The 18,592-nt window shown below is 44.2% G+C and overlaps 1 protein-coding gene across 6 annotated transcripts in view; it reads right to left on the bottom strand.

The window, feature by feature from the left end:
- Window positions 1–18,592, bottom strand: part of GRK5 (G protein-coupled receptor kinase 5) — a 166,120-nt gene that overhangs the window by 5,259 nt on the left and 142,269 nt on the right. For all 6 annotated transcript variants that reach the window (XM_037401053.1, XM_037401056.1, XM_037401058.1 and 3 more), the window contains 6 exons: window positions 14,384–14,421; window positions 13,511–13,600; window positions 12,014–12,222; window positions 3,431–3,568; window positions 937–1,074; window positions 2–133 (listed from right to left, as the gene is read on the bottom strand). In XM_037401053.1, coding sequence (XP_037256950.1) covers window positions 2–133; window positions 937–1,074; window positions 3,431–3,568; window positions 12,014–12,222; window positions 13,511–13,600; window positions 14,384–14,421 — 745 coding nt within the window. The remainder of the gene's footprint in view (window position 1; window positions 134–936; window positions 1,075–3,430; window positions 3,569–12,013; window positions 12,223–13,510; window positions 13,601–14,383; window positions 14,422–18,592) is intronic.

Below are 18,592 nucleotides of genomic sequence, written 5' to 3'. Positions count from 1 at the left end.
CCTGTCGTTTAAATATTCTCTGTAGCAATCCTTTCTTGGGTGGCTCTGGGGGGTAGCTTTTGTTTAGATCTGGTGAAATAGTACCATTTGGTCCAAATACATTCAGTTCTTTGAAACACTCTGTTTCTATCATCTAGCGGAACACAGTAAAAAAAAAAACCAAATTATATATCTGCATTAAATACATTCCAGTAGTACTAGGTTGTTCAAAGTCAGGATCAGGACCAGCAGCTTGAGCAATACGTTAGGAGAGTTAACAGTTGAATTCCTGCTGGTGGCTGTAGAAGGCAAATAGGATACATAAGTAAGGATGGAGTTTGCACATCAGTCTAATTAGAAGTTGCCCCATAAAAGCTTTCTGCTCTTTAGCACTGTGGAGAATATTGGGTAAAGATGGGCGTACTCACAAAATACCAGTTATCAGCACCCCTCTGCCTAAGTGGATCTGCTCTTTGATCCAGAGTTGGATTACAAAATCCACTGTTGGCTGTGTTTTGGTATCAAACAGAAAGACTGCAATCTGGAAAACCTGGAGTGGTTCAAGGGTTTGAACTGCTGCAGATGGGACCCGCTGCAGGTATAAGACAACAAGTGAGATCAGGATCACCAATGGAGGAGCCTTCTGCTGGGAATTCTGGCCATTCCATGGAAGTTCCTGAGGGCTGCTGTCAAAACACCTCTGTGGAAATCCAGGAGGAGGAAGTACAGGAAGATCCTTGCCAATTTACACAAATAAGCAGAGCCAACAGATACAGTCACCTGAACCTGACATCTGTGGTACATTATAGATCTTGAAAGAGGCCATTTGTAACTTATGAAAGCATTAGAGTCTGGCAAGTTATCCAGTAGCTGTAGATTACTGGAAATATACAGCTCCTCTTAAACCATCTGTGTTAGGAGTTTTATTGGAGTGATTTTACTATGATACATCCTTACCTCATTTTGCCATGGAATAGACACTGATCCTGTGGAAAACTTGGAATAGAAATCATCATCTGTTTGGTCCAGGTTAACTCCTTTCACTGTGGAGAATTGTTCGATGTCTAACACATCCTTGCAGTATACTGCTCTGGGCTATCTCAGCAGAAAAAAGAAAAAACACAGCAAGAGAAAAAATATTTTGGAGTCTGATCATGTGCTTTCATTCACAGATCCAGTCAAGTGAGAATGCCTAACAGCAAGTGACTATCAGCATCCTGCTTCTCTAGACTTGCTCTGCCCGCATGTTTATCATCAAAGGCTGACTTCACTTTAAGCATGTTAAGCTTCCCATTTTGAAATCCTTAAAGCATCATTGCAGCCAAAGTGGGTTTTAGTCGTCCATGTAGCATACGATTATGAGGTGAGAGGAGAAGGACAGAAAGAGCAAGAAACCAAAAAATCAAATCCTTCAGTAGTCTTTTAGAGAGGGAACAATAGAAAACAAGAATGTTTATGAGTGACACACTGGAGACAGCTTTGAAAAGGGACCTCAGATAGAAGTGTCCTACCCAGATAGCTGTGGACTTCGCAGCTTAGAAGTTTAAAGGAATACATGCTAATTGCTAAAGAAAACAGAATAGGTTTGTCATTTTTCCACTATTTTTATTAATAGCTCAGCTGCTGGAAGGTGTCCAGAATCACCTCTATTAACTCTTTTAACTTGGCTGCATTTCCTCAAATAGTCAAATGGCTTTGCCTTTTTAAACTACTTAATTTTCTGGGATGACAGACAGGACTCTTTGCAGTGATGCTGCTACCTCATATTCCAGCAGTCAGCCACGGAAAGCAGAAACAGTCATCGCTGGCTACCTGTCATAATGCGGTCACCTGCACGTCTAGAGAGCTCCCATCTACAACACAGTTACCCTTCGACGCACAGGAATAATTGAGGGGTGGCTCGTGGGACTAGCCTGACCTGCTGAACTCAAGCACGTGTTGAATTCTGCTGTCTACATATGGTACCATGACTGCACGGCCCAGGGGCCCAACCATGCAGTATTTTATCTAGATGTGAGCAGTGTGACCAAACAAATCAAGCTGCTCCCTGATAGGAGTCCTGTTTGCTGGAGGCTGCTGCATCCCTGCTCATTCCTGACAGCTGCAATTCACAATATTTTTGTGGAGACAGAAGAGGATGGAGGTTGTATTACAACCTCTGCCATTGGCTATATAGCTTTGGGTGATTCAGCTGACTTCAGTAAAGACATGGAAATCTATGGATGAAGTGCCAAATAAATTAAATTAGGGGCAGCTCTTGAGTTCCCAATAAATAGCCATAAAAATTTATGTGCCTCTGCTTTAGCAAATATGTCTATAAGAGGTGCCTTCTAGGCCTTACATGCCACGGTTAAGCTTTTAATATACTCTGGTGGATCCCAGATTTGAGCCCAGAATTTTCGAATTTTCTACATCAGAAAGAAATAGTAGCTTGTCTCCTATTTCTTCCCACTAAAGCAGGTCGTAACACCATGGGCTAATTGGCAGGAATAACTAGGCCGCATAGTAAAATGTAAAGCAAAACCAGAGCAGCTAAAGTAAACTTTTGTAGCGTTCAAACCACTTTGGTTTGGTGGAGTTCGCAGCAACATGAATGAGAGCTGCCAAGATGTTACTTTCCTTAATACATTAAAATGGCAGTGTTTACTTAGAACCATATGGGAACTTTAAGGATAGACGGTATAGCCAGAAAAAGAGCCTGCAGGAGGAAAATAATCAGATAACTCTGTGCACTGGGGTAGAGGCTGATACCACAAAAGTGTGGAAAAAGTTTCGTTATTGCCAATGCAACAAAGCCTTTCAGTATGCGCAAGGCTGGTGTGTAAACCTGGGCAAGGACTCCGTGTTGGGTTCTGTGCCCTGTGAACACTAACAAGTTCAAAACGCTCGCTCAGCCCAAGTTGCCTCCTCTGCTTGAGGTAACACTTGATAGCTGAACTTGGTCCAGACTCTCTGTAAACGAATGCCTGCTTTCATAATGATCCAGTCCATTTCTCCGTTCCATAAAGCTTTAGACTTTGTAATTCTGGTTTCACCTCAGCATATGTATCTGTGTATCTGTATGCATAAATGTGGCTTTCATTGCTGGTTGTTCTGAGCACCACCTGGTTCAAAGCATACTTACACTGCTGCTGCGGATAAGGGAATGCAAAGTTTCCCAGTTTAAAGTTTGGGAATTGAGGCATGAACAGACCAAGTGAAAGACTGCAGTAAAGTGAGTGGGAATGAATCAAGCCCCAGGTCACCACCCTGAGTGGACACCCCCACCCTGCATGCACACACCCACAGAGCAGCTCTCCTCCTCCTCCCAGCCACCCCACTGCAGCCCTACTGCTTACCCACTTCCTAGGGCAGCTGCCCATGCACAGAGTGATGATAAGTCTAAAGAGAAGTTATTTTAGAAACAAATTTATTGAAAGAGGCCACTGGGGGTTCTTCTTGTTGTACTTACATCAGGGACAAAGGGAGGATCCAGCATTCCTGCTTCTAACCGCTTGAAATTCATGCTCTTGAAAAAAGGGTGCCTCTTCACTTCTGTTGCACCTTCCCCTTGACACCCCAGCCGCTGCTTCACGTCTTTGGTGAGGAGCTGAAACATGCCAAGAGGGATGGTGAGGATGTCAGAAAAGCAAGAGCTCCACAACGATATTTTTATTTCCAGTTGGTTTTGAATGTGCCCAGAGGGAAGTGAAGAACTGTGTTACTTAATGGCCGGAGTTAAATGGATTAGGGCTGCACTGTTCTACATGCTGGTGAAACCCTTTGAAAGTTACCTGCCATAAAGCGTTTACAGCCATAATAGAGACCGTTGCTTCTGCTTATTTCCAGTGAGTGCTTTCAAGAAGAGGTTTGACATACCCTAATAACATATACAGATGCATATTTATAAGTCCCATGTGATTTTTATCAGTACTTTTTTTTTCTTGTTACTCTTGTTAGAATGATTTTCCCATGTTGCTTATGCTGAATGACTTCACTATCAAATTGTATTTCCCCCCACCCACTGCAATATATTCCAGTCCATCACATGACGTATTGAATCAACCCTTTGTGCTCATGGGCTTATCTCTGCTGAACTCAGGGGGAGATTTGTCCATGGAGTCAGTATCAGTAACCATCCTCAGTTCAGCCTTGTTTGTCTTCAGAGAAGGGCAATGTACCACCTGTACCTGCTACAGCAAGTCCTGCCTGTTTCCTGGGTACCTGTGATGGAGCACTGGCCACTACCTGAACCCAGCATCCCTGCTCTATTAGATAAGCCAGCCCATGAACACAAACATGGGAGCTGAAGGTCCTGGAAGACCTTGTATGTCCACTCGATCTGCAAGGGAACAGTTCAGTGGAAGAACAATTCTGGCACAGACTAGTTGGTGGCTGAGGAGACAGAACAGGTAGCCAAATCTTCACCAAAATGCCTCTTCTCTTAAATCATATGCGCAGAATCAAGTAGGTTAAATCAACGTCTTGAGAGGTCACATCTGAACTATCAAAGAGAGGGAGAGCTCAGCATGCAAATGACTGGTGTGATGGCAAAAAGACCATCGCTTTGGACAAGGACTTCACTAAAATGTGCCGCTGACTTCAGACAATCTGCTGAAAAGTAAAGGTTCACAAATTTGTATCCGTTTTTCCCATTCCATTCTTCTGTGAGGCAGCTTGCCTGATGCTCTCTTAGAGAACGGAAAATACAACTCCAAACTCACCATTTCAACTGCCGAGCTGATCAAAGAGCTGCATAAGGTGGGCCTTAGCACAACAGAAAACGAAACACGCACTGCAGACAGTCAAGGCGAGTTCTGCTGGAGTCGCCACTCGGGGGGAAAGGCTACAGACATACACTGCAACATGACGGAGCAAACAAGCCTACCAGCCCCCTTCCCCGCCAAGAGCATGGCCCCTCAGCCGGGCAGCCGCCACGCCGCGGCTGCTGCGGGCAGGTGCGGGGCCAGCCTGCGCTCCCCCCGGGGCTGCGCCCACCCAGCCTGCCCTGCCCCAGGACTGCGCGGCCGCCGCCCGCCGCCGGCGGGGAAGGGACGGCAGCGGGGCCGCCGGGGGGCAGCAGAGGAAAGGGCAGCGCGGCCGTGCAGCGCGGCGGGGCCCGGGCGGCGGCGGGGCCGGGGCGGGTCGGCGCGGGGCTCGGCCGGGCGCGGGGAGGCGTTCGCTTCCCTCGGGATCCCGACGAGGTAGCGGCCTGGGAGCTGAGTCGGGGACTCAGCCCGCGGGCAGGGCTGGTGCCTGGGTGCCCGGGTGAGAGAGATTCACGCCTCACCTCCTCGCCCGCCCCCAGCTTTGCTGCTCCAAAGCAGGAGCTGGCAAGCAGCGCCCCGCCCTCGCCCCCTCCCCAGGCGGGTTGTGCGGAGCGACCGTACCGAGACGGTCTGCAGAACTCCCTGGGACTGCCTTCCCGCGGGGAGCTCGGCGCCCACGCAGCACTGTGGGGTCATTTGGATCCCCTGAGCCTGTGAAGGGACCGAGGCCTCCGGAGCGCCCCTGGATAAATCCCTGAGGAGCTTCCCTGCTGGACCAGGGCAGTCAGGAAATCGAGCTGTGCCTGGCCGCTTGGGAGAGCGGGAGGCGAACAGCTTTGGGAGGGCCGGGGTGGAAGTGGTCCAGGAGATGGGGCAGGCCGTCAGGTGCAGCCCTGCAGGAGGTGGGGAACAGGGGCCAGGCAGCCTCCCAGATAAGGCAAGGCTGTCTGGAGATGGCTGCCTGTAGGCTTTCCAGCTCAGGGTACCCATCAGTACCCTCTGGTTGTGTTGCTGCCTCAGCCACATCATCTCACTAAGGAGGAACCTTCAAAGAAGTGTTTGTTGCTAATGTGACGTTGGTAAGTTTCTTCTGGTGTTTGGCTAGAGCTGGGTTTTCTGGTCCTTATCGTGGGTTTACAGGGTCACAGCTCTTTAGGCTTCTCTGAAGGCTCTGCTACCCCCTGGGCATCAGTGGTTTTCTTATCTGACTTCCACAGTCTCCTCAGTTCTGCATTGTTTTGCTAGGGGCCTCAGTTCCAGCCTGAGAGAGCAAATGGTTTTGGCAATCAGTGCCCCAGGTATGCAGAGACCATCCTCCCGCCAGTCCTGAGCAAGCTATGATGGCAGCAGTCATGCAGTGAGCAGAGGTGGTGAAGGGGTTCGTGAGACTAGGAGTCTTAGGCACAGCACTTTCTACCTCAGCACTAGCATCAGCAATAGCCAGAGGAGACTGCACAGGTTGAGGGATGGGGGGAAAACTAGCAATTCTGACCACAACAGCAACCTCCACCCTCCAGACAGCAACATCCCTTTCTTCCTCACAGTCTCCTCTGCTGCTGTCTAGGTGGTGACATCTGGTCTGACTGGTCACCACGACTGGCAGGTCCACAGACAGAGAAAGACTTGAAGAAACAGCTCTATGCCTTGCCGTCCTCTGAGTACATAGATTCATGTGGCACAGCACCATACGGATCCAGCTCATAGGAAAAGACCTTTCCCAGGGCACATCTCTGCAGCTTGTTTTCCCTGGTTAGAAGGAAAGAGGATGTTTTCCTTTCAAATCCTTGCACGAGACTTGGAGCTCTCATGGTTCTCGAGGCAAGGTTTTTTGTTGTGGGGGTTTTGTTTTTAAATCCCAACAGCCATATGGATTTCACCTATGTGAAGAAGATGGCTTTGGAATTTCCAGTCAGGATCTGGTTTGCTCTACTGTAGCTGGTCCTCTCTTGAGAGGACTTTTCTGACAGGTGGAAGGAAGAATCTGAAGGCAGAAGGACCATTTTTACTACCCATGGCTCTAATAAACTTTTGGAAATGACACCTTGGTGCTTTCAGGAGCAATGCTGCTGAGGAGCAAGTTGTAGTAGGAAGGGGTAGATTTGAACTTGCCTGTAGATGATGAAAGAAACCTCTACAAGTCAGCAGTGAAGGGAAGGAGGGGGGTTACTTTCCTATTTGTGTAGCCACTGATTCTCTTGCCTCTGAACTGAAGTGGGAAGACCAAGCTAATCTGGGAATTCATCCTTGTCAGGCTGTTAACGTCAGAAGTTGTTTGGAGTGTGTGGTCAGAGGAAGGGTAGTTGAGGATAGAACAAGGCTGTCTGGGGATTTCTGGGCTTCTCTGTGATAAACAAGGGGGAGTATTCAGTAACCTCAGATGCAAGAAAGCAGTCTCTGGAGCATGAATGCCATTGGTCATGGGTGGCTGGCCACTGCAGGACAGAAGGACAGAAAAGGGAACAGGCCACTGGGAATAGGCTGGGACTGAAAGACCACAGAAGGGAAAGGGTTCTCCTGCAAAGCCCTGCTGCAGGAGGGCAGCTGCCTGCCTCTTGAAGAGAGTTCCGATTTCTTTAAAAAAAGAAATCCATGGAATTTGGTAAGCTGTAGCTGCAGCCAGCTCTAGAGATGGCAACAGGTGAAACCAGACGCTTCTCCAGCCATCGATATAAGAGATAGCATGGACTGGAATATTTTCCAGAAGGGAAAGTTGTTCCTTTCTTCAAGAAATAGAGTCTTGTACAATTTCCTGCAGGCCCAGCAGCTTTCTGCAAAAGTAAACTTGCGTAATAGCCTGAAATATATATCCCATTCGGGAATCTAACCAGGAAAAGAAAACGGAGATAACAACTGTATGTTTTGAGTCATCTCTACACTTTTGTTTAATTCAGTTTCAAAGGATGTGTTTAGTATGAATAGAGAGCGGAACAAAAGCAACTATATCAGGCTGATGACAAGCCCTCCTGGGATAGCAGCGCAAATGACCCAGTCAAACATAATTTAAGTGTAATTCTGCAGCCAACGCCTATGGAGAATTCACAGAGCTTCAGATCTGAAGATGGCTTAGGCCATCCAACCATGCATGAAGTTGATACCAAGCAGCAGAGCTTTATGTTCTGGTAGCAAAGGCTCCAGATGACACTGTATGTGTGTAAATGAAGGCAGGATTTAATCTACAGAGTTATGGGCAAAGCATGACTAGAATAGGACTTTCAAAGAAGAGTCTTGAGTAGCAGTGGTGAAGTCACATTAAGATCTTTCTCTTGATATAAACTCTCTGATACTTTCATGTCACTCATTTGATCCCTGCTGGGGATTCAAACTCTGCAGTGTCTGAGACTTTTTCCACAACTTTGTTTTGATTCCTTTACAAAAAATCTGTTGTGAGGATCGCTAAAAAAATCCAACAGTCCCCAAAGCACTGCTTTATTTATCTTCATGTGATCAGTCAGTTCATATCCAGATCAAACCATGTAATAAATAACTCCAAGTCCTAAGATGTTAGTCCTAAAATTATAGGAGTAAGGGAAACTTCTTCTAGGGTAAGAGTGCAAAACATTGCTGCTTATGAAAGAAGAAAAGGGCAATGGTAAAACCATTTCCACGGACCCAGCTGATCAAATAGTTTAAGGGACCACCTAGATAAATGTCAACCCTGAAACAGAAGCAAGCATATTATCTTTAACAATTTTTAGAGAATAGAAAAGTAATACTATGGTCACCTTTCAATTACTAAATGAGACAAGACAGTGGTGTGGGAACTGAAGATACCAGAATGACATCAATGGCTGTATATTGCACTGCTTATGCTTATGAAATCACAGCCCAATCTGGCCTACTGAAGAGTCAAAACTCTTATCAGGCATGGGTGACAATTAAACTTACTGCAGAGGCTTACCACAGATTTTTTAAATCATTATTATTATTTTATTATTATTGTTGTTGTTGTTATTATTATCATAATCACCATCATCACCATCAATAGCAGTAGCAATGATAATCATTTGAAGAGCACCTTGATGTGTGTGAGGTGCCTCTCAAGAAAGATGAAAGAGCAGTTATTCTCAGGCAGCACTGATAAACTTTAAGGTGTCATAACGTGTGAATAAGTTGGTTTCCAGGGATAAAAGCAAAGAGGGGGGATGAAAGCAGGCAGGCGCAATCGTAGTATGATGACAGAGTTTCTGGTGGTGAATGAAGAAAAGAAAAATCTGCTTTTAGGGAAAAAAGAATTTATCATCTTTTAGTTGGTTGGGGGGGCACTTTGGCAAGGGAATGGAGATCAGAATCACAGAAGAGCTGAGGCTGGAAGATGCCTCCGGAGATTGTCCAGCCCAATCCCTCTGCTCAAAGCAGAGTCACTGAGAGCACGTTGTTCAAGGCTGTGTCCACTTGGGTTTTGGACATCGCCAAGTGTGGAGACTCCACAGCCTCTCTGGGCAACCTGTTCCAGTATTTGACTACTCTCACCATGGAAAAGTGTTTCCTGATGCTCAGAGGAACTGTCCTGTGTTTCAGGTTGTGCCCATTGCCTCCCATCCTGTCACTGGGCACAAAACCATGAGTTTGGCTCCATCTTCTTTGCACCCTCCAATCAGGGATCCCTTTTGTGGAGTAAAATGGGAGCTGCAGGAATAAAAAGGGGCAGGGAAGATAGTCTGCGGGATATGTAGACAAACAGGACACTGACAGAGTGACAGAAGAGCACAGCAATATGGGCCCATCCAATACTGTTGACTTGAATGCACTTCAAGTCAAATCTCTAGATGCAAGACTGCACTTGTCAGGGAACACACGTACATCAATGAAGTACAAGTCATAACAACAACAAACAGGGAGCATTTCCTAGAAAGACTGAATTTTTTCACAGAAAAAAACACACCATGAAGCAGTTATGCTATATGGGAACTATGGGCTGGGGAGCTTCCCAGAAAGCCAGCTGCCCCTGTTCCTAATTATTTATTATTCATCTCTGTTTCAGTCCAAAATGAGGTCTGATTTATGGGAAATTACTTACAAAATGAAACATGGAAATATGGGATGGATGATGATTAATGAGAACTGTGATATGCGCCTGCAAAAATGCAAAGGGCACAAACATCCAGGAGGGGAAGGTTGACATGGGGTGACACTAAAGGGTTTTCATATGAGTAAATGAATCAAGACAATATATTTCCTGATGGAGACGCTATTAGCTCATGGAGTAAGCTTTGAAGAGAAGGTTAGGCGACATGGTGTAAAATATATTCCTCGCTTCTGCCCTTAAAAGTCCACTACAGGAAAGCCCTTTGTGTTGGATCTTTGTGAAGGCTCAAGTTAGATTTATGTACTGCAACTTCATGCTTCATTTTGCAGGTATGATGGGTACCTCATTATTACATTTTTGTTTCCTAGTTAAGATTCTGATACAAAGCAACAGAGCTCTGGTTTTCAATATAAAGAACAAAAAGAGTTTGAGAAAATATATTTGAATCGTGGGCTCTTAAAAATGTCACTTGATAAAATAAATTACTTTTGGATGCAAAACCACAAATGCTATCATGCTCAGTATCAGAAGTAAGGTTCTTCCATTGTTAAGGCAGAGTAATTTTAATGCATTAATGCTCAGAAAGGACAGGGTTATCTCTGGATCCATTAAGAGTTTGCACAAACCACCTAAACGTGCCATGTGACTGGACAGTGAAGCAGTAACGATCAAGTTGTCAGGAATGATTTACATACAGTTCATGCTTCCCTGAGGCAAGGGACTGAACTAGCTTACTTCCTGAGGTCCCCGACTCCCTGCAACCGTAAGCTCTATGGCTTGAAGATGAAAATGGCACTACAGTATAATGACTTTCACTGTTTACTGCCCTGGGAGTGGTAGGTCATCTCCAGCACTATCTCATCAATGCTACATTAATTCTTCTCAGCATTAAATCCTCATGGGCTTGGTTATTTTCAAAGTATACTTTCATTCCATTATGCCTTGTGCCTGCAGCTCACTACAGAACAAGCAACGAGAATGTACTTTTTGCCTCACAACATCCTCATTTCATGCTAACAACAGGACACACACAAACTCTCCGCCACTCTGGCAGATGCTGCTCCTCACCTGGTGGGATTTGAGATGCTACTAGAGAAGAGGTGGCAGGCCGAGCACATGAAATGGTCTGTAAGAGCCTGTGGCTGTCCTAGATCCTCCCACGCCGACTTCACTGGGGGCTCTGAACCGCAGATTAAGGCCAGTGAATGGCCTAGAGTATCTATCAAGAGTGATGTCAGTTAATTACTACCCTGGGGATTCAGCAATGAGTTGGTGTGCTGTGAGTTAATGACTTCCAGGCATGTTACTTGGCATTACTACTATTATTATTTTGCAAGGAGCCTTCAGTGTCTCTTCATGAAGCCAGCCAACCAGAATGCTGTTGATCTGCTGTTTGCTTGCCTGTTGCAGAAGATACTGGTGAAACTCTCACTACCTATTTGTTGACCTTTCTTTCCCTTCATTCTCTCTCTACCAGCACACACAGATATGTCATTGTCTCCGAAGGAGACTTCACTCTTTAGCAAACAACATCAAGGAAAAGGCCACATCCCTTTCCAAATTACAATTCAGCCTTCTAAAGATGGATGTCAACAAGACATTGATGAATTCAGACACAGCTTTGAGATTTCTCAGAGGGTTTGAGGATTTCCATTGTCAGACATGGCTATTGTGCTACGAAAATGACTCCCAGCTGAAAGAGTGAGAACACATTTTAAAGGACAGCTCAACAGTATTAAAAAAAGCTGGATACCCTGGCACCCTGGGGGAAAAGCTGCTAACAAAGTTAGTGAGATGGGGTGGGACAACATTTGAGTGTCACAATAATTTCATTGCATAATCTTTGTCCTGCTTACCCCCAGCTCTCACCAAAGACAATGGAAGCATGGGGCTTTCAGTTCCTTGCAGGAGACAATCAGAGTCTTGCATCATCACGTCCTTTTTATTTTTTCTACAAGATTATAGAAGACAGAAATGCATTCTTGACTGCAAACTAACATTCAAAGTCTCATGAGAACAGATACCGCTCCCTTGGCCATAAAACTCTGGAGAGGACTCAAGATGACTGTGATGAATCTCATGGAGAAGCAAGCCCAAATAAACACAATTTGAATGAATAGAGAAAACAGTCATCCCATCAGCAGATGAGCTTGGTTAGTCCTTGTCTCTGCAGCCCCTCTACGGTACTGTGTTACTGCTCAGAAAGTGTCAGATACAGCTTGCTAATGAAGCTGCCACACTGGGCCTTCAAGCCCCTTACCATTTTACAGATGGACTTGGCCTCCTCAGAAAACTTATGGGAGTACACTTCTTCTGTCTCCAGCACTCTTCTGTCCACTTCTTCCCTCTTGACCTTCTCTTTCCTTCCACGAAATGGTGATTGCCCAGCAATCATTTCATAAATGAGACAGCCTAGCCCCCAGTAGTCAGGGCTGAGTGTGTATCTCTGGTTGTTCAACACTTCTGGAGCTGTGGAGGAGAAAGACGTGTCTTGTAGAAATGCTTGATATTTACATAGCAAAAACCTTAAATTTCCAGCAGTTCCATTTTGGTGACTGAATACACATGCACAGAGAATGGTGGGTATAATATAGAAATACCTCCTGATTTCTGCTGATAGCACTACACAAAATGCAGCATGCTACATGCCATGGTTGTTTTTTTTCTTTACATGCTACATGCTGTGTGCACTCTCTAATGACTTAATACCAAGTCTGACCAATTAAAAAAAAAACCAAAAAGAGGTTGAAGCTAAGTATTAAGCAGAGGTCTAATCTTGAGAATCCTTCCAGATTTCTCCATTTAGGGAAGAAATGACATACAGACACACATGCTGTAAACAGCAGTGATATTTATTCAAAAGCAAAATTTGTCTTTTCGGTCAATTTATAACTTATTTTTTCCTCCCTTTAAAAACCAGATCCATTTATTTTGTGTTGCAGCCATCCAGTATGCTTTGGGCATATAGTCACTGTCTTGCAGACATCCTCAGTTGTGTACATGGCTACAAACACACATACGCATGTCCTCACAATCACAGAGTCGTAGTGTGTGTACAAACTTACACTGAGATAACAAAATTTAGAAATGACAACTGATTTACTTGCTTTCATTAAAGTCTCCATACGGTAACAGTGGCTCATATCAGCTAGTTTCTATTTAGTCAAATAACCATAAGCAATTTTTATTCCAAGAAATATGCCCACCCAGTGAATGAAAATAATTACACTGAATTTAGAAAACAGATCTAGTTAAATCAGCGAGTGTGTTTTTTACCAGTGCACAAATCTCCACCCTCCTTTTGTTCAGCCTCCCCTGCACATAGGGCAAGACTCAAGCTGACCTTGGTCAAGGATGACTGTAGGTACAGGCTTACCCATTTTATCATAAACATAGAAATACATTTTAACTATTATGCAAAAAGTAGCAACTAGTAAGAAACTTTTCTTTTAGCACATAACCCTCCTAAAATTAATCTACATTAAAATCACTAGAATCCTAGTTGTTGTCTCCCCTTTTATTTTTCTTTGCTGATTTAAGATCACAGACCAGTCTCATTAAGAGCTGTTGTGGTCCAGACTTTTCCCCACATCTGATTTCCACTAGCAGGAGTTTTTGGTGTGTTGCTGCAGGGAACTGGACCCAGCTGAATATGAATCTTTTTAAATTTTTTTTCCTAAGCTTACGTGGCAGAAAGATCTCCAAAACTCAAGTAACCTCAGCAAATTACAAAAAAGATGAGCTACTGAAGACTTACCCATATAGCCTACTGTTCCTACTCTTCCACGGATGGATTCACCCTCAGGGATTTTAACAGCTAGACCCAAATCGGATATTCTAATATGGCCTGGAAGGAAAAAAGAAACAACACAAAGCAGATGTAATAATATGACCCAAATTAGTCCAAAACCACAACTGTTGTCATTGCTACAATACTCCTGCAGACGTTTTAGGAAAAACATTCTGAGTTGCTGAACCAGGGCAGTTTCACTGATAAGGAAAAGAGGAGTTATTACATTGCAGTGAAATTAATTTTAACAGTGAGGCTACAGACTACAGTGGATTGTGTTAGATATTGTAAAATCAACCCAAAAAAGGCAGTGAGAAGCATCCTGTAGGGAAGATTCTTGAACTGATCACAGGGGATGCATGGGCTGACATAATTCTGTAACTCTCTGATGACTGAAGGGGCTACCTCTGTTCCGTAAGTCAGCATGAGACTTGATTACCACTGCCATCAGCAACAAACCTGGGTTTGCATAAAATGAGAGCTGGCTCAGCAAAGGATGGAAGTACTTTTGAAAATGGAGCAGGAAGCACAGATTTAGAAATTACAACTTCCTTTGTGTTGTGTCAGCCTCGCAACAATAAGGATGGAAAAACAATGAAGAAAGGCAGGCACCCCCAGCACAGCCATGCTCTCCAGAACAGACCCTGCTGAGCAGCACGGCTGTTTCACTCTGTCCGTGCACTGAGCTCCAGCACTTCACCCACCCCAAGACAGGAGTATTAGTGTATGTTGAGCCTCTTAGTCACTTCAGAGCATTATTTGTCTTCATGCAATATATATCCTAAAACTAACTTAATCTACTTTACTATGAACGCATCTCTGTAAACCTCTGAGACTTACCATAATCATCTAGCAGGATATTTTCTGGCTTCAAATCTCTGAAAATGAAAGATAGAAGACTTGTATGAAGCTGGTTTTGATAACATAACCATACGACAGAATGTGAGTGCATTTATTACTAGTAATAAACCAATTGAGTGTCAACTCAAACAGCAAGGAACTGATGAAACCAATACAACTTTCTACAACTCACTTCACAGATAGACTGAAACCATATGTCTTTTTCTAAACTGGAGTTACATTTTTTCACTAAGACAAGCTTTTAGTTCCTAATCCACTCTGTAATGGACTCATCCACCTAGTCCTGTAAGCCCTGTAAACCAACCTCTATAGTCCTGCATGTTGTTAAATCTCTGCAGTATTTTCTGTTGTAAAATCTTTTGTTAAAAAGAAAAATATTTTGAATTTTCAAATATTTTATTTGCATATAAAATTAGAAATAACAATCTGTTGGACTCAGATTTTCTATGCTTGGCATCTGGCTCAGACCAAATACACGAATGTGTATACATGCATGCACATACATGCACATGTACATGCACTTGTGCACATGTGCAATACTTTCAGTGAGTTTGGAAAATGAGGGGTGGAGGGGGAATGCTGCACCTGGATTAAGATTCTCCTTACAAACATTTGTGAAACTCTACTGCCTATGTGGTTCGGAGCAACGCCATGAAAATTGGCAAAGTGGTCACTCTGATGTCAAAGATGTGCCTTTCACTGCTCCTGTGAAAAAAATCTGGCCTAGTTATAAGTTGCTGAAAGAAATAATTTTAGTTTTCATATATTTTGCAAAGCCTTGGCAGGTCATTTTTCTAAAAGGTTTGCCTGCACCAAACCTGCTCCACCACCTGCTGCTTCAAGATGCTGCCCAGGTCAGCCATGTTCAAGTTCCCTCACTTGACCAAGGCTGTTTTCCAAACCTGTGGAGCGAAGCAGAACTTCACAGCTGCTGCTGCCATTGCTGGATGCAGTGGGCTGCTGTCGAGGTGGGAGCTAGGTGGGCTCGTGCCTGTCCTCCCAGTGCCCCTAAGGAGGGACAAGGTACAGCCAGCCTACTGCTAGTGCAGCATGGGAAGGTCTCACAGCCTGGGAGATGGGACTGGGAGGTCTCATGCGGAAGATGGGGACGTGCTGGGCAGGAAGCATCCCAGAAGAGCTGTACGATGGGAGCAGGCTGTGCTGGCTCAGGAGCCCAAACAAGGCACCAGGAACGTATTGCTGCAATTCACACACCATGCCCTGACTTTGATCTGATCAACTCCTACTGAAACACAGCATCTAGCTTGGTGCAAATCCAAGAAGTGCTTGGTCTCATCTTTTTTTAAGGCCTTCTTCCATTTGTGAACCAGCTTGATTCGGTTAGCTTCTCAGCAAGAGACATTTCTTTTCAAATAGCAAAGAGAGGGGGGCATGCAAGAGAAGCCCTCGCACCAGGAGATCAATGCACTGCAGTCTGCGCAGGAGTCTGCCCTGTGTTTCAAGCCGTACCACTCCGGTATCATGAATTTTCCTGTGAATGGAGACGGGTACTTTATAGTTTTGACAATGCCAAGATTAAAATTTCAAAACTTGTCTCTTTTTTATTTATTATTTCAAGCAACAACTTAGACCGCTCTGAACAATCTCCTCTTCTTGCTTGCTTCAGACCCTCTTGACCTCTCAAGATAAACCAGATGCCCAGTGGTACCACACCTACTTTTCAAATAAACATCACTGAAATATGTGAAGGGCAGCCGAACGCTGCGGACAAGCTGTGCTTTTGTTTAATATACCACTGTGGGCTTTCCCTGCCTATTGGCAGAAGGTTTCCAATGCTCGAGCAACATGGTTGAGGGCATCTCCTATTTATTTTTTAAAATTTATTCCAAATCCTTTAAGAACTATTTCTGTGAAGAACTCAGACTTCATTAATTACTTCATCTTCCACTCCAGTAATTAGTCCCACTTAAAGATGTAACTGTGGCCAAATGACAAGAATCCTGCATGCAAGTTGGGAAATGTTGTCTTCGAATGAGAAAATGAGAAACTCCACGAGGACTCTGAGAAAGGGGTTTGGTCCTTACAGCTCCCTGTGATTTAGGGCAATTAGAGCAAGCTTTTCTACACACACACACACACACGCACGCGCACACACACACACACACACACCCCGGACATCAGTTGTCAGTTCTTTTTTTAGATTTCTGGTTCCTCAGTATGAAAGCTGGCTTCCTTCGCATGGCCAACATCTTCCAAGTGCCAAGGAGGAATGTGATTCTTGTACTGAAATGTCTAGGAGAAACAAAGGTCCCTGGTGGGCACAGTTACACGTAAGGCTCCTTCCCGATGGTACAGCTGCCCATATGTAAACTAGCCTTGCCTAAATATAGTGCAACATAAACTGCTGACACTGCGCCCATGATCGAAAGGTGATGGTACGCTGTTGGCTGGACAGGACAGCATAAACAACTCAATTAGTCATGGTGGACAAGGCTTTACTGTATATTTGTGCAATGCCTAGGACAATGTGATCTTGATGCTTCCAGGCATGGCTATAGCGTATATATATTTCTATAAAGTTAATATATATATATATATAAAAATATATATTAAATATTAAATATATATTTTATATATAAAAAATAAAGGAGAATCAGCAGCTTTTTATGTTTGCTTTCCATGAACAATTGACCTGTTGACCTTTACTAACATGATGTAGTTGAGAAATGTAACATAAGTGCCACCTTTGGCAAGGGAATTCTGAATCCGATAAATCTAACTCTGAGCCTGGTTGTTCACTCAGGTCACGTCTGCAGCGTGCGTCACCAGCCCATGAGATGGGGATGTATTTTCCGATGCTGTGATTTACTCAGAAGCATTTTGTTCTTAGCAAATGAAATTAAGTCTGAGGAATAAGTGTTTTACGATGAATTATGCACCTTGAGAAAGCAGTAGCATTTAGCTGCTATATTTTATTGACCTATATAGCACTTCTCATGGGTCCCAAAACAGACTGTGGTATTACAAATTAGGGGTCTCTGCAGATGCTCCTAAAATACTGCTAGAAACTGTCACCTACAAGGATACAGTATCATTCATCACCAAAATGAATGTGCAGTCTGAGGTGTGAACTAGCAGATCTTCAAGAGTAACATGAAAACAACTGCTTCAGGTAGTAGGATGCCATTTCTCTCAGAAGCACGTGCTATTTTAGGTGGCCAGATCTAATCTGTTTTATTAGAAAGCGGCATTAGTGTGGCATTTTACCAGCTGTGTTATGAATGTACCAGTCATTTTCATCAATAAAGTATGCTTGTAATCTAGTACTTTTTTAAAGAAACACTATAATGCCTCCTAAAACTTTGTTGAATGTGGTAGGATGTTTTTTAAAGAAAAGGGAAGCCAGGCACATCGCTCATTATTTGATTTTTCAATTGACATTAAACATTTAATTCCATTTTGTTCCTTGGGGGAAAAAAAAAATCTCCTCCTTGGACTAGTGCCAACTAAATCACGATGTTATCTGTCTGCTCTCCTTATGCCAGCTAGCGAGATCTGAGTCACAGTGAGGCAACCAAGTGGCAGTTTGCTAGAGATCTCCAAGGAACAACAATATCGTAATTTCTATGTATAGAAGCATATGTATAATGCTTATTACACATGGGCATACCAAATGATTTAAAGTGTGGCTTACTTTTTAAAAATAACATATTACGCCTATTAATCATTATCCTTGGAAGATCTTTCATGAAGTTACAGGACCTCTTCTGCTGTGAATGCCAGCAGTAATGATTTCACAAGCTGGGATGATGAAGACAAACATTGAAAGTTGTTTACAACTATATTGGTCATTGATTAAAAAAATAAATCCTCATGGAGTCACAAGAACTCTGTCTGCAATCACCCTGCTTATCCAGCAAGTAAACCCTACGATGCCCTGGAAAAGTGCTTGCATAGAGCTGTAAGCCAGACTGGAAGCTGAGAACTTGAAATCTGTCCTTCTCGAAGCTGGCTGCCTGTCACCACGCTGGCTGCACCATGCTCTGCCCGCTGGCTGCACCCGCAGCGGGTGGGACGCTGCCAGCAGGACCCCTCTGCTGCATGGCTGTGAATGAATGTGCCTCCTTCCACGGCTGGCACGCTACGGCCACCGTCACCATCCAATCTAGCTAATCAAACTAGTTTGTGTCCTAGAGCGTAAATCCATGCCCTGCATCTCAATCACCC

The sequence above is a fragment of the Falco rusticolus genome, chromosome 9 (genome assembly GCF_015220075.1).
Source record: "Falco rusticolus isolate bFalRus1 chromosome 9, bFalRus1.pri, whole genome shotgun sequence".
Classification (NCBI taxonomy): domain Eukaryota; kingdom Metazoa; phylum Chordata; class Aves; order Falconiformes; family Falconidae; genus Falco; species Falco rusticolus.
The sequence above is the reverse complement of the archived record's forward strand: the minus strand, read 5'-3'. Positions and strand labels throughout refer to the sequence as shown.